Source organism: Eumetopias jubatus, unplaced genomic scaffold (genome assembly GCF_037043125.1).
Source record: "Eumetopias jubatus isolate StellerSeaLion01/CBP00866 unplaced genomic scaffold, mEumJub1_p1.0 scaffold_6, whole genome shotgun sequence".
NCBI lineage: Eukaryota > Metazoa > Chordata > Mammalia > Carnivora > Otariidae > Eumetopias > Eumetopias jubatus.
This window is the reverse complement of record NW_028274812.1, coordinates 116,595,910-116,611,066: the sequence shown is the minus strand read 5'-3', so window position 1 is coordinate 116,611,066 and position 15,157 is coordinate 116,595,910. Positions and strand designations below refer to the sequence as shown.

Below are 15,157 nucleotides of genomic sequence, written 5' to 3'. Positions count from 1 at the left end.
AATAAAATCTACTTATTTTGAGGAGGAAGCATGAGGTAGGACACTCCAACTTTGGAGGCCATGTAAACCTGGATCTGGATTCCAATACTGGGCTGTTTGGCCTCGGGCAAGTCTCTCAACCTCTCTGAGCCAGTTTCTTCATCTATAAAAGTCGCTAGTGATACTTTGCAGAACGAGGGGTAAAGACTACACAGAGACTACAAAGGGCCAAGAAATTGCCCGTTGCATAGTGATCAGACCATGGCTTGTCTTCCTTCCCTGTATGGTTGGAGCCTTTCCTGTATTGGGGGACAGAGTTCCTTAACTAGTCCCCCCCATACTGGAACACTTTTAAGCGTGAAAAAGGATACTAGTAATCATTACACCGGTTCCACAGACGTGACCCGGAGCGCAAGGCCATCCTACCCTAAGGCATGATGACGGGTGAGGGCAGGGTTCGGATCCCCAGCCGCCGTAGCCCAGCGCCTAAGGAGGGCGCCAAGCAGAGCTCAAGCTCAATGAGCGTTTGTTGAATGAGCAGAACCGGTCCTCCCTCGGTTTCTTGCAGCAGCAGCAGCGAGTGGAGAAACAGATTGAAAAGCCCGCCCCCGCCGCCTCCCCACCCCCACCCGGGTCCCAAAGCCTCGGGTAGCCTCCTTTCTCTAAGGTCTTCTCCCGCCCGCTTCCCCGCCCTCGGTTGCCTTGGAAACAGTGACGTGTATGTGAGGGGCGTGACCTCTCTCCATCCTCTCCCGGAGTCCCTGGCCCCTTCCTACCCCGACCTGGGGAGAGGATGAGATTCGGGTCCTCGACCTTACTGTCCGCCTCCGGGCCTGGAGTTAACCACACCCACCTGGCCGCCCCCCTCCCGCAGGCGCGTGGCTCGCTCGAGGGCGGCCACCCCACCCCCAGCCCACTCGGCGCCGGTGAACTGGCTGGGGTCCGCAGAATGCCGGCTTCAGCCTTTGGGATCCACTTCCACCCCTTCACCCCCGCCCGGCCAATGGATCCCGAGAACGCGGGCCGGCACTCGGCCCAGGCCCGCCCCTTTCCGGGCAGCCCTAGGGCACGCTCCGCGTCCTGGGGGGTAGGCGGGAAGGGTGGGAGCCCAGGGGGCGCCGGGGCGCCGCGGAGTGCGGGAGGGGAGGGGTTAAACAAGGTGCCGGCGCCGGGCGCGGCGGGAGTGGGGGAAGGGAGCGAAGGGAAAGTGAGAGCGGGGGCGGGTTGGGGGGGACGGGAGCGAAAGAACATCCTGTGCCCGCCGCCGGATGCGCGCCTGGGGAGGAGGTAGTCCGGGGAGGGGGGGCAAGAGGGGGGAGGCCCGGGGCGGGGAAAGGCGCGGCCTCCGCCCCCCCACCCGGCCCTCCTCCTCTGGGGGCACCGCTCCCAGTGCTTTCGTCGCGTTTCTCCCCGTCCCTACGCCTTCGTTGGAGTAAAGAGCTGCCAAGAGGCCCCCGATTCTGGTTCCTAGGCCGGGGTAAGCGCCAGCTGGGGAGGGGACGGTCTCGGAGAGTGTGGGGTCCACGTCAGGGCACGGGCGGCACCCCCAGCCTTTCGCCTCTTTACTTTCTGGCTTTCTACGGGGGGTGGAGGGGGAGCTTGCAGGTATGGATTGCCCCGCCCCCACCGGTTCACCGAGAGTCACAACATACGTTCTTTCCTTCAGTCTGACAGCCGCACTCCTGTAGGTGTCTATAGACCCGTATTCCGGAGGAGGAAACTGAGGCTCAGATTATGGAATTTGCCCAAACCCAAGCCCACAGGGACTCCAGTGAGCTTTTCACTATAGAGTACGCTAATTTCCCCTTGGCTTGTCCTGTGCATACAAGCGCCGCCCCTTTCCAGAATCACCCACCGTAATGGCCTAGCACTGTGTCTTGCATGGTAGGCCCCCAGTAGCGTATTAGGCTTTTCTAATTAACTAGGCTGAAACACTCATTACCAGAGCTGGGAGTTTGAGGTTTCATAGGTGGGGAATGGGCTGGTAAGTATTTGGGGGGAGGGCTTCAAAGAGGGCTCCAGAGTTGCTCAAGGCAATTAAGTGGATTAGGGTTGTGGAGATTGATTAGTCTGAAGAAGAGCAGAGTGGGAGGGGTAGACCAGAAGAATAATGTGTTTTTCGGGTGTCATTGAGGCCCACCATCTGTGTGCTCACTGTTTTCCCACACCCTACATTTTTGTCTAGGTGAAACCTGCTTGTAATAATAATTATTACAGTTGACATTTAATGGGCTCCGCATACTGGGTACTGTTTCAAGTATTTAAGCCTCACAAACAACCCCATGAGGCAGACATTATTATTCCCATTTTACAGGTGGGGAAAGTCAGGTACGAAGAGAGCACAAAGCTAAGTGGCTGAACTGGTTATGAATCCTGGCAGTCTGGCGAGAGCCCACACTCTCCTTCACTAAAGTAAATTGCACTTACCATGATGGCAATACCAGCTTTGAATGTAGAAAGCCAGTGCACTTGACAGAGGTGTGCACTCGGGCAACCCAGGTCTTTTTGCCTTGTTGAGGACAGGTAAGAAACTTGGAGGCTGACTGTGTGTATATGGAATCTCAGACTTCTCTCTAGTCAGTGATTCCAGATCTTTGAATTTGACAGAAGAAACAAAGCAAGAAAACAAAAGCCACGTTCCTACAAAGTTGCAGCTTTAATTTATGCACCATAAGAACACTCAGAACACAACTATCATCTATTAGCACCATCATTTCATAAAAGCAAATGCATTTTAATTCTTAAAATAAGAAAGACCTCATCTAAATCAGAAGCAGTCATTCCCGAGAAGGGACAGTCATTGACTTCACGCCAACAAGTGGACTTCCCTCTGTGTGTTTTCCACTGTGCTGTGGACTAATGAAATATCACTCTGGGGATGGCCTCGGCCTCTTCATCCCTCTGCATCACTTGAGAGCAGAACCAAAAGAAGTGGGCTTTAGGTGTAGCAGGAAGGAGTTAGGTTAAAGCCAAGAAGGAACACTCCTTCTTTGGAAGCTTTTAAAGAACAGGTGAGCACTGCATTTGCTTAGGAAACGAGGGTTGCAGAATCAAGTCCATGGACTGGAGAGGTCAGCAGCTGTGGTTCCTACCCCAGGGGAGGGCGGGAACCTTGTTCTGAAGGATCTATCCTCAGATCCACTAGGGTAGCCTTGGAACCTAAAGCAGTCCCATCAGGCAGCCATTTCCTGCCTGGAGTTCACGGGGCATGACAGGTGGTTCTATGGCAGCAGGAGGCCTCCATGGCCTCTGTTACCCCTCCTTGCAGAGTCCATGTAGTCACCCACCTTGGGACTGGGTAGAGTGCTACAAATGAGCTTGAGGAGGGCCAAGGACAGTAGATAGGAAAGGAAAAGAACAGCCACCTGAGAGTGTTGCCTACAGCCTGGGGTGTGATGGGTGAAGGCTCTGAGCAGTCAGGCCTGGCTGGCTGCAGCAGCCTTGAGGATGCTATTTCCCCATCTCTCCGCCTCCTTCAAGCCCAGGTGTAGCCCATGACCTAGAACCTTCCAACAGGAGCTCAAAGCCAGGCAGGTGAAGATCTATTCTGGTACAATGATGCTCCATGCTGGCTCTGGGCCTGAGCCTGGCTCAGGGCCTGTCACCTCCCTGTTCTGTATGAGGAGGCGAGGCACAGGTATGGGGCCAAGTGGGGAAGGGGAGAAAGAGAGAAGGGTCCGCTCTCACCTGCCCCATCCTATTGGGGGAGACCAAGTCCTCCAAAGCTGGACTCTCATGTTTCTGGGATGGTGGCATTTTCTGACTCCACAGGAGGCCTTCAGGCCTCATCTAATCCTGTAGGGATGGGGTGGGGCGGGGTGCCGGGCACTGGGGTGCGGGGCATTGGACTGTGGTACTCCCAGATTTAGGCCCCCATCATGTAAAGGCATACATCTACCCAAATTGTAATCCTGGAGTTATAGAATGGTAAATGTGGATCCCCCCCAGGTTGCAAACAGTCACAGATTGTGACCCAGGCAAGGGCAGTCCCTCCTCCAGAGTCACACTGGTTAAATGGGCCTGGAGCCCCCATAACCAGATTCCTCAAGTCCTCAAAGAATGACAGAAGTCATGATTTGGGCACCTACTAAGTGCAAGACTCTACCGGTTGTTGGAGATGCAGAGAGAGCTGCCTTCAAGAGCTTCTGGCCAGACAGGTAGAACTTACCCACTACAGGGGAACTACAGTTTCTGGAAGATGATGGGTTTGCCTGAGGATGGCAAGACTTCATAAAGTGCTCCCCTTGATGGACGGGGGCCCTGCCTGCAGAAACACCCCGAGGCCCAGCAGTGAATCTGTGGTGAAGAAATCAAAGATGGGAGGCCAGAGAGTGAGAATGATGTTGCCAATGGGCACATCCCAAACACCCCTCCCAGAAACTTCCAAAGGAACGAGCCCAGAAATCGGGCCTCTGCTGCCCTCTAATGGAGGAAATCAGCCTTTAGAGCTGCCTGCTGGGGCCCAACCAACCTGGCTTCCCTAAAGAAAAGGGGATGGGAAGGACCTTCCTGCCCCACCCCCAGACTTTTTATTCCCATAGTCTTGAGCTTCATTTCCGACAGCCTCTGAAGCTGAAACTTCCCTTCCCAGCACTCCTGGCTGCCCCATTTCCTGATCACCGCCCTCCATCCCGTTTCCCCAGTTTCCTTTGTTGCCCAGGTTCTGATTCTGGTATCTTGGTTCCTGGCCCTGCCAGAGTTCTGGTTCCAGAAGGCCCTTGCCAGGTGCCTTGGGCCTAGCTCCCACCCGGGCGCAAGGCCACACTGAAGACATGGGTATGAGCATCCCCCAGTACCTGGGGCAAATGGACATCCGAAAAGGTGTAGTGGGCTTGGCCACAGGCGCTGGGTTCATCTACCTGCTCTACAAGGCCATCAGGGCTGGTATCAAATGCCAGCCGCCCCTCTACACTGCCTCACCCATCTGCATCGCCCGTGAGTGTACGGGCCCTGGGGAGAGGGCTCTGCCCCAGGAGGCACCTGCTCCCGAGGCCTCCAGTGTGGGAGGGCCCAAAGGTGACTCCTCCAAGTTCCTCTGTCCTTTCTTCCTCTTCTCCATCTTTCTCAAACCCACCATAGAGATGCTAGCTCAGAGTCCCCAGGGAGTAGATGGCACTCAAGTGGATCCTCAGGACTCATTTGGCAGGTCTCCAGATTCTGCCTTCACTCTAGCTCCCAGGATGCTCCTGCTTGGAAGTTTGGCATTAGCAGTTCTCCCTAAGGGAAAATTGGGCCATCTGCGTGCCCAGAGCCTCCACTAGTCCATACGACAACTTTGTGCAAAGTAGAAAAAGGCACCCTTCTGCAAGACGTGTTATTGCCGTCCGTTGGGATATCACTGCCATGTACTGATTATGACAAAATAGGAGACATGACTGCCGTGGGCCAGAAAATTGTTATAGTAAGTATTCAAAACTAGGACACTTATGATCTGAATGACACCTCATTAGACATAGCACCTCTCCTGCCACACACACGGCTCAGCTGTACTTGGTGGTCCTGCACAGAGCAAGAAGGCCTCTTCAGAAAAGGCAAGGCAGCCTTGTCCCCAGGTCCCTCTCTCTCCCCCACTTCCCAACCCCATTCTTTGATCACTTCTGAGTCCAGAACCTGAACTGGGCTGGGGTGGCTGTCTAGGCCTGGCAGTCGAGCGAGAGCGGCACGGGCGGGACTCGGGTGAACTCCGGAGGCTCCTCAACTCTTTGGAGTACAAACAGGATGAGTACGCCAAGAGCATGATCCTGCACAGTATCACGCGCTGTGTGTACTTGCTGGAGGCCGAGGTGAGGGAAAGACAGCAGGAGGTCCCTCCCAGCCAGCCCAACCCCTGGGGCTACACCGGATCCTTACTCCCTTGGCTGGCCAGACCCTGTCCCGGGACCTATTTCTCTGGCTGATGGCGGGAGGGCTGGTGCTGAGGGGTCTTGGTGATGTGGGGGGCAGTGGGTCCAGGACACCCGCTTCTCCTGCCTCTTCCATCTCTCCTGGCCCACTCTAGGCCTCTTCTTGTACTACTGATGACATCAGCTTAGTGGGCTCCATGCTGGATGACAAGGACAACAGTGTCAAAATCCAAGCTCTGAACACACTTAAAGCTTTCTCTGGCATCAGAAAATTCAGGCTTAAAATCCAGGTGAGCCCAGAGGCAAGTGGTGGGGTAGAGCGCACAGGATGTCCGTAGTCCATGGGTTCTTTAATGGGCATAGGATAAATGGTCGTGTTCCAGAAGTTGTTTGGGTCTGTATTTGTAATCCAGAAATATGCTTTTCTTTTTTTTTTTTTTTAAAGATTTTATTTATTTAAGAGAGAGAATGAGAGAGAGCGAGCATGAGGGGGGGGGTCAGAGGGAGAAGCAGACTCCCCGCTGAGCAGGGAGCCTGATGCGGGACTCGATCCCGGGACTCCAAGATCATGACCTGAGCCGAAAGCAGTCGCTTACCCAACTGAACCACCCAGGTGCCCCTAGAAATATGCTTTTCCTTGTAATTAAGTGAGACCCTCCTCAAGGGTCATAAATCTTTGAATCTCAGGCCGAAACTGAACTGGGGTGCTAGGAGTATCTCTGAGCCCCAAACAGCAGAAAGCACTGGGGTTCTTTCTGATATCAACTCATTCTATAACACCAATGGGGGTGTCCTACAGTTCAACTCAATTCTGACACTGTCTACCTAGGGCTGGTGCAGGTCCCACAGGTAAAGGACAAAGGACAGTCCCACAGACTGCCCCCCCACCACTTCCCATGCCAGTCACAAGTGCCAGTACATTTGGCTATAAATTTGGACTTCCTCCTCCGGTTTGGTAATTCACTAGAATGACTCACAGAACTCAGGAAAACACTTTACTTACACTTACCAGTTTATTCTGAAATATACAACTGAGGAGCAGTCAAATGGAAGAGGCATGTAGGGCAAAGTATGGGGACAAGGGTGCAAAGCTTCTGGGCCTTCTCTAGGCAAGCCACTCTGTTAGCACCTTGATGTGTTCACCAACCCAGAAGTTTGCTGAGCCCTGTCATTTAGCGGTATTTATGGAGGTTTCATTATGTAGGCGTGATTGATTAATCATTGGCCTTTGGTGAGTGAACTCAATCTCTAACCCCTCCCTTCCTTCTTCAACCCTCTAATCATGGCTTGGCCTTTCCGGCCTTTAGCGCCCCCATCCGGAAGCTGTCTACCATCCACCAAGAGTCACCTAATCAGCATAAGCTCTGGGGCAACTGAGAGGAGCTTATTATGAATAACAAAGGGCCCTTCTATCAGGCAATTGCAAGGATTTTTTTAAAAGATTTTATTTTAGAGAGAGAGAGACAGCACACAGGAGGGGCAGTGGGAAGGAGAGGCAGAAAATCTCAAGCGGACTCTTGTGCTGAGCTCCTAAACTCCTGAGATGGGACCTGAGCCGAAACCGAGTTGGATGCCCAAACGACTATGCCACCCAGGCACCCAACAAATGCATGGATTTTAGGAGCTCTGTGCCTAGAACCAGGGACGAGGATCAGATATACCACCCCCTGTGCTGTGTTGGTCTGATACTTGGTGGCTGGGCCACAGATGCCTTCACTACCACCATGTAGAGAAAATATAAGCCACGAAATGTTCCCAGCTTTACCTGTTTCCACACCCATCCTTCCGTGCTAATGCTATGAAAACATGGTTTTCTTCCTGTCTAGGGTCAATGTTAGTCTCAGTCCTGGATCCCATCCCCTTCTTTAATGGCCTCTCTCCTTAATTAGCGTCTTTGTCTGATATGGACTTCCCCCCACTCCTTCCCATTAGTATTCAACATGCTCTAATCCTTCCAATCTTAAAAAAGAACCCCCTTCCTTCCTTGACTTCCAAATTTCTCTCTAGCAAATGGTCTCTCCTGAATTAAAAATAAGTAAAATATTGAAAACTTACATTTTATATGTGTACAGTGGAAAGAACTATAAAACAAAATGCATGGCTGAGAAATAGAATGTGATCAACAAGTTAGATGCTCCCGATGCCCCTCCCCAATCCCAAACTCTCCCCCAAACAGAGGCAATTATTTCCTGCATGTTGTGCATCAATTCCTTGATTTTCTGTATAGTTTTGCCATATATTCAGGTATCATATTCCAGCAAGACAAGGCAGATAATAAATGAATGGGCAAAATGTAGTTTGGGATGTTTTTAAGCTCCGTATACCTGGAAGTATGCAGTTTGTATTCTGTGGTTTGCCTTCCCCTACCCCGCCCCGCAACATTGAAAGATTCACCTTTATTGGTGTGGATAGCTCTGTTTCCTTATTTTCCACCGTTGTATAGTATTCTACTTCATGAATATCCTGCAATTTTATTTATCCATTTGCCCATGGGTAGGCCCTGAAATTGTTTCCACATTGTGCCATGAGTGTTCTTGTATACATCTCCCTTGAGGATATAGGAGACTCTCTAGGATCTGTATGCAGGAGTAGAATGGCTGGGTGAAAATGTATGCCCAACTTCTCAAGAAGGATTGTATCAATTTACACGCTCTACGGGCTCTGCATGAGTGTTCCCGTTGCATTATATTTCCTCCCCCAAACTTGGTATTTTCACACTTTGATTTTTTTGCATTAAGCTTTTTTGGAGAGGGGCACCTGGCTGGCTCAGTCAGTAAAGCATGTGACTCTTGATCTCGGGGTCATGAGTTCAAGCCCCATGTTGAGTGTGAAGCCTACTTAAAAATAGAAAGGAAAAAAAAAACTTTTTGGGGGGAAATAAAGGTCTCTAGGTCTCCACTTGCTGGCCATCTCTACTTTATCGCTTAAGTCTCTGAGTTTCCATAAGTCAGTAATTCTCAAACATATCAGAATTGCCTGCAGAGCTGGTTAAAAGTGAAGATTTCAGGGCCCCACACCTAGACAGGCTAGTTCAGCAGGGGAGCTATGTTTTTCACAAGCCTCCCAGGAGATTCTGATGCAGCTGGCCTGGGCAATACTTTCCCCAGGGTGTCCTGGGGACCTGATCCCTGTTCTCTCTCTGGGTAAAAGCAGCCACTCACTGGCCTCAGTTTTCATCTAGATGTGTTTTCCTGCATCTCTGTCCATAGCCTGGGAACTCCCCCAACCCCAGGGCCAGTTGCCCCACTTAGACTTCCTAGAGGCCCTCTAACCCAGCATGTCAAAAATGGACCTACCTTGCCCCCAATTCTCTAAGTCAGACCACTCTGTCCAAAGGGATCTGATCCCATCAACCCCTTGCTTGGTATTCCTCAGGGCTCTCAACATAAAGAGCATGATCCTCCACCTCCTTGCCCCAGCCCTAGCCATTCACACTGTATGTTTCATGCTCTCCCACTCCCCGGCCCTTGCACCTGCTGTTCCCTCTGCCTGAAACACCACCCAGACTAACTCTAGAGAAAAATGAAGTCCGGCCACAAGGAAGCTGGTATGGGGCGGGTGGTACAGTTTCAAAAGAGAAAATCTGGGACTTAGAGCTTGATGAAGAGTTCTTAGAAATAACACCAAAAGCATGATCTGTAAGAGAAAAAATGGATACATTGGACTTCATCAAAACTAAAGACATGCCTAGTGGAGGAACCTCTTAAGAGGATGAAAAGACAAGCTGCAGACAGGGAGAAAACATTTGCAGAGCACATATGTGACAAAGGACTCCTATCTGTATCATATAAAGAGCTCTCAAGACTCAATATTTTTAAAAATCCAATTAGGAAATGGGCAAAAAACAGAGAGATACAGCACTGAAGAAGATCTAAGAGTTGCATATAATCCCATGAAAAGATGTTTAACATCAGTAGAGATTAGGGAAATGCAAATTACCACCACAGTGAGACAGCACTATACTCCTATTAAATAGTCCAAACTCAAAATTTGTGGCAATACCAAATGCTGGTGAAGATAGAAATGGGCTCTCTCGTGTGTTGCTGGTGGGAATATAAAATGGTACAGCACCCACTCCAGAAAATAGTTTGGCTATTTCTTTTAAAAATGAACTATCAGGGTGCCTGGGTGGCTCAGTCAGTTGAGCATCCAACTCTTGATCTCAGGTCTCGTCTTGATCTTAGGATCATGAGTTCAGACCCCTGGATTGGGCTCCATATGGACCCTGCTTAAAAACAAAAAATAAAAAATGAAGGATACATTTATCATACAACTCAGCAGTTGCACTCTGAAGCATTTATCCTAGAGAAATGAAAACACGTCTGCACAAAAGCCTGTATGCAATTATTTGTAGCCATTTCACTTGTACTAGTCAAAAACTGGAAACAACCAAAATGTCTCTCAATAGATAAATGGTTAAACTGTGCTAATCCATACCATGGAACCCTCCTCAGAAATAAAGGGGAGGGGCGCCTGGGTGGCTCAGTTGGTTAAGCGACTGCCTTCAGCTCAGGTCATGATCCTGGAGTCCCGGGATCGAGTCCCGCATCGGGCTCCCTGCTGTCAGCAGGGAGTCTGCTTCTCCCTCTGACCCTCCCCCCTCTCATGAGCTCTCTATCTCATTCTCTCTCTCAAATAAATAAATAAAATCTTAAAAAAAAAAATAAAGGGGAATGAACTATTGATACAACAACTTGGATCTCAAGGGCATCCTACTGAGTGAAAAACCAATCTCAGAAGGTCACAAAGTAGGACTCAACATGTAACAAACATTCTCAAAGTGACAAGAATATAGAGATGGAAAACAGATGAGTGGTTACCAGTCGTGAGGGCTGGTTTTGGTGAGGGGGGGAAATGTGACTATAATGGAGTCCCATGAGGGAGATCTCTGTGGTAAGGGGACAACTCTGATGGAGTAATCTGTTGATAGCACACACCTGTACCAATACTAATTTCCTAGTGTTGATACTGTATATAATTACATAAGGTTAACCATTGAGGGAATCTGGGTGAAGCACCCACAGGATGTCTCTGGGCTATTTTTGCAACTTCCTGAGAACTTATAATTATTCGGAAATAAAAAGTGTGTTGCCTGTGACAGTGCTGTGGAGAAGAATGAAATAAAGATGGAGGATAAGGAAGGCTGGGTGGGGAGTGGCTGCCATCTTAAAAAAGGGAGTGGTTGGGGAAGGCCTTACTGGGAAGGTGACATTAAAGTAAAATCTTGAAGGAGGTAAGAGAGTGAGCTATGACTATCTGGAGGGAGAGCATTCTAAGTAGAGAAAACAGCCTGTGCAAAAACAAGATAAGTGTGTACTTGGCATGCTCAAAGAATGACTAAGAGACCATTGTGATGTGAACCGTGGGAGCAAAAAAGAGAATAGGAGATGAGATCAAAGAAATTGTGAGGGGAGAGCGGCAGAGCAGATTGGACCTTGTAAGCCACTGTAAGGACTTTAGCTCTTACCCTGAATGAGCTAGGGACTTGAGCAGAAGAGTGACATGTCTAACATGTCTGCTGTTCTGAAAATGGGTGCAGGGGGGGAGGATGGAATCAGGGAGACAGGAGGCTATTGCAGAAGTCCAGGTGAGAACTGATGGTGGTTTGGAACAGGGTGGTAGGAACAGCTTGACTGTTGACAGATTTTGAAGGTAGAGCTAACGGGATTTTCTGAAGCACTAGAAAAGCAGTGTGAGGAGAAACAAAGTAGTTAAAGAGGACCACAGGTTTTTGACCTGAGTAGTGGGAAGGGAGGTGTGACCAAAAGCAGAGACAGGGAAGGTGGTGAGAGAAACAGGTTTGGGGGCTGGGTATGTGTTAACTCTGAGAGGTCTAGCAAGCATTCTGGGAAGGGGCGCCTGGCTGGTTCAGTGTAGCATGCAACTCTTGATCTCGGAGTTGTGTGTTTGAGCCCCACGTTGAGTATAGAGATTACGTAAATATAAAATCTTTAAAAAAAAGTAAAAAGCATTATGGGAAGAAGTGGATTTGGCACCGGAATATATGAGTCTGGAGTTTTCCCAGAGAGGTCTGGGCTAGGGACAGAAATTTGAAAGGCCTCAGCATCAACAGTATTTAACACTGAGTCTGGATAATATCACTAAGGGAGTGAGGAAGATAGAGAAGAAAAGGTTGGGCAGAAGAACCAGGAAAGAAGTCTGTGGAAGAGAAGCCAGGTGCACAAAGGAGGCAGGCGTGGCCAACTAGGTCAAGTAATGTTGAGAGTGCAAGTTCAAGGGAGTTGTCTACTGGGTTTGGGCTTGGGCATCATAGGTAGGGGGAGGGAAGAGTGAACTCAGAGGCTGGGATAGTGTTGGGGATCACCACATAAAAGCAGACCCTTCTCCCCCTACCCCCTCTACCTCCCAGGAACACACCATCAAGGTACTGGAACTGATCTCCACCATCTGGGATTCGGAACTGCATGTTGCCGGCCTCAGACTCCTCAACAGCCTCCCACTGCCTGACTATGTACATCCACAGCTGCGACGGGTGATGCCTGCCTTGATGGAGATCCTGCAGTCAGAATATATCCTGGCACAGGTGCCTAAGGACCATGGCCCAGGCCCTGCCCCTCCTACCAGCGCTGGCACAGCACCTAGAGGGAGGAGCAGAGATTTGTGCCTTCCCTGCTCAGGCCCACATTTACCTGCCTTCTCATGCTTTACTCTTCTTTTTATTTAGGTGCAAGCCACACGATTGCTGAGCTACCTAGCACAGAAGAACGACCTTCTGTATGATATTCTAAACTGCCAGGTGAGAAAGGAACTGAAGAAGGATTAATGGATACCAACTCAGATACTGGGGAAGGAAGAATCATGGATTCCCCAGACAGACTTAGTCCTAACAAGATCGTCTTGTTTCTCTTCCTGCCTTTGTACTAGATATATTGAAAACTATCCCCTCTTCGATTCTCCCAATAGAATGAGAATTCATTTTGTTGAGGGGGGGATTCTCCTTTAAGGGGATCTGAACTCTGAGAGCCAGGAATCCAGGTGACAAAACAAAAGTAAATGTAGGTATTTTCATATTAGAGAAAAATTACTTATAACAAAAACCATTATTAGGAATAGACAGGGACACTACATAATAACAGTTCAGAAGGACAAAGGATCTCTAAACTTCTATGAACCTAATAACATAACCTCAAAATTTATATGGCAAAACTTTTTTTTTAAAGATTTTATTTATTTGACAGAGCACAAGCCGAGGGAGAGAGAGGGAGAAGCAGGCTCCCTGCTGAGCAAGGAGCCCAATGTGGGACTCGATCCGAGGATCCTGGGATCATGACCTGAGCCAGCCGCTTAACCGACTGAGCCATCCAGGCATCCCTATATGGCAAAACTTGATAGAATGACAAGGAAATTTTTTTTTTTTCAGTTTTAGTGAGGTATAATGAAGAGACAAAATTGTAAAATATTTAAAATGTACATCGTGGTGATTTGATATATATATATATATAGTGAAAGGATTCTCACCATCTAGTTGATTAACACATCTATCACTTCACATATTTATCTTTTTGTGTGTGAGAATATTTTAGTTTCTACTCTCAGCAAATTTCAGCTATCTAATACATTGTTATAAACTTTAATCACTATGTTTTACATTAGATCTTCAGACTTTATTCATCTTTTTTTTTTTTTTAAGGGAGACACAAGCGGCAGGGGGAGGAGTAGAGGGAGAGAGAGAATCTCAAGCAGGCTCCACAGCCAGCATGGCTCCCAACACAGGACTCGATCTCAGGACACTGAGATCATGACCTGAACCAAAATCAAGAGTCAGACCCTCAACCGACTGAGCCACCCAGGCATCCCCACACCTTGTTCGATTTATAGCTAAAAGTTTATACCCTTGTACCAAAGTCTCCCTATTTCTTCTACACCCCCAGCCCCTAGCAACCACTTTCCTACTCTGTTTCTGAGTTTGACTTTTTTTTTTTTTTTTTTAGGTTCCACCAATAAGTGATACCATGCAGTATTTGCCTTTCTCTGTCTGGCTTATCTCACTTAGCATAATGTCCTCAAAGTTCATCCATACTGTCACAAATGACAGGATTTCCTTCTTTCTCATGGGTGAATAATTATAAGGAAAAATTGACACATCTACCATCACAATGGAAGATTTGGGAGATGTATTTTTTCAGCAATTAATAGATAAAAACCTAAAACCAGTAAGGGTATATTTACTGTGAATAATATAAATAAGCCTGAGCCATTAGACACATCTAGAACACTTTACAATTCGTTAAGTGTATATTCCTCTCAAGCACACAAAATATTTATAAAAATCAGCCACATGCTAAGCTTTAATGTTTGACTCAACCAATTTCCCAGAATCAATATGATGATCCTATCTCTCATGTTTTATGACCACAGTGCAATTATGTTAGAGAATGATAATGAAGGGAAAACTAAAAAATTCCTATACAGTTGAATCTGAAACTTAGGTGTACTGGGGAGTTGCGGCAACAGGAAGATGGAAGAAGAACCTCAGAACTTGTCTTGGATTTCTTTGTCATTGTCGCTCTATTCCCATCACAGGTGCACTCCAACTTCCTGAACCTGTTTCAGTCCACCCAACCAGGGAGTCTGCTGTTCGAGGTACTGGTGTTTGCTGAGCGGCTAAGTGAGGGCCAGAATTCACCCCACTACTGTGTCGTGAAGTGGCATTACAATGAACAATCTCTTCATGAAGCTCTCTTTGGGGATGAGTCCCGACTGGCAGACCGGCTGCTCGCCTTGGTCATCCACCCTGAGGAGGAGGTTCAGATCCAGGCCTGCAAGGTCATAGTCAGCCTGCAGTGCTCCCAGGATGTGGGAGTCCGGCCCTCCTCCTGCCGGCCCAGTTATTCCTACTTTAATAGTGGGGAATAAAATTAAGGAGAGCCAATAAATGACTATGGGAGAAAAGCTTGAAGCAGTTTCTGTCTAGGGTCTTCGAGGGGCTGGGTGTAGATTTTATCCAGCATAATCCCTACCCAGAGCGTGGCGAAGCATGGGCGCATCTCCCAAAACACATCCCCACTTCCCTGTTTTTGGGGACAGATTGCCTTCTCCTCTTGCTCTTTTTCAAATTTGAGTGTGGAGCCAATGCTTTCAGGGAGTTTCAGAGAGAAGGCATGTTTGGGAACTGAGACCAAAGATAATCAACAGGAGATGGTATTGCATTGGATTCCTCAGGACGAGCTAGGCTGTGCCACAGTAACAAACAGCCTCCAAATCTTAGTGGTAAAAAATGACAAGGTTATTTCTTTATCATAGCCCCTAGCAGGTCAGCTGGGGGTGGGGGGACAGGTGTCTTTTCCAAATCATCTTCTCTCAGTGCCCAAGGC

At 48.7% G+C, this 15,157-nt stretch overlaps 1 protein-coding gene across 2 annotated transcripts; it reads left to right on the top strand.

Moving 5' to 3' along the window:
* The first annotated feature begins 2,293 nt into the window (after nucleotides 1-2,293).
* Nucleotides 2,294-14,735, top strand: ARMC12 (armadillo repeat containing 12). 2 transcript variants are annotated; one of them, XM_088024012.1, is made up of 6 exons: nucleotides 2,294-4,995; nucleotides 5,617-5,762; nucleotides 5,978-6,112; nucleotides 12,193-12,366; nucleotides 12,508-12,579; nucleotides 14,367-14,735. In XM_088024012.1, exons 1-6 carry the CDS (start codon nucleotides 4,752-4,754, stop codon nucleotides 14,697-14,699), a joined length of 1,104 nt encoding a protein of 367 aa, XP_087880138.1. In that variant the 5' UTR covers nucleotides 2,294-4,751; the 3' UTR covers nucleotides 14,700-14,735. The 2 variants fall into 2 exon arrangements, with proteins under 2 accessions (XP_087880138.1, XP_087880137.1); XM_088024011.1 differs by having other exon boundaries at nucleotides 4,631-4,914.
* The last annotated feature ends 422 nt before the right edge of the window (nucleotides 14,736-15,157 follow it).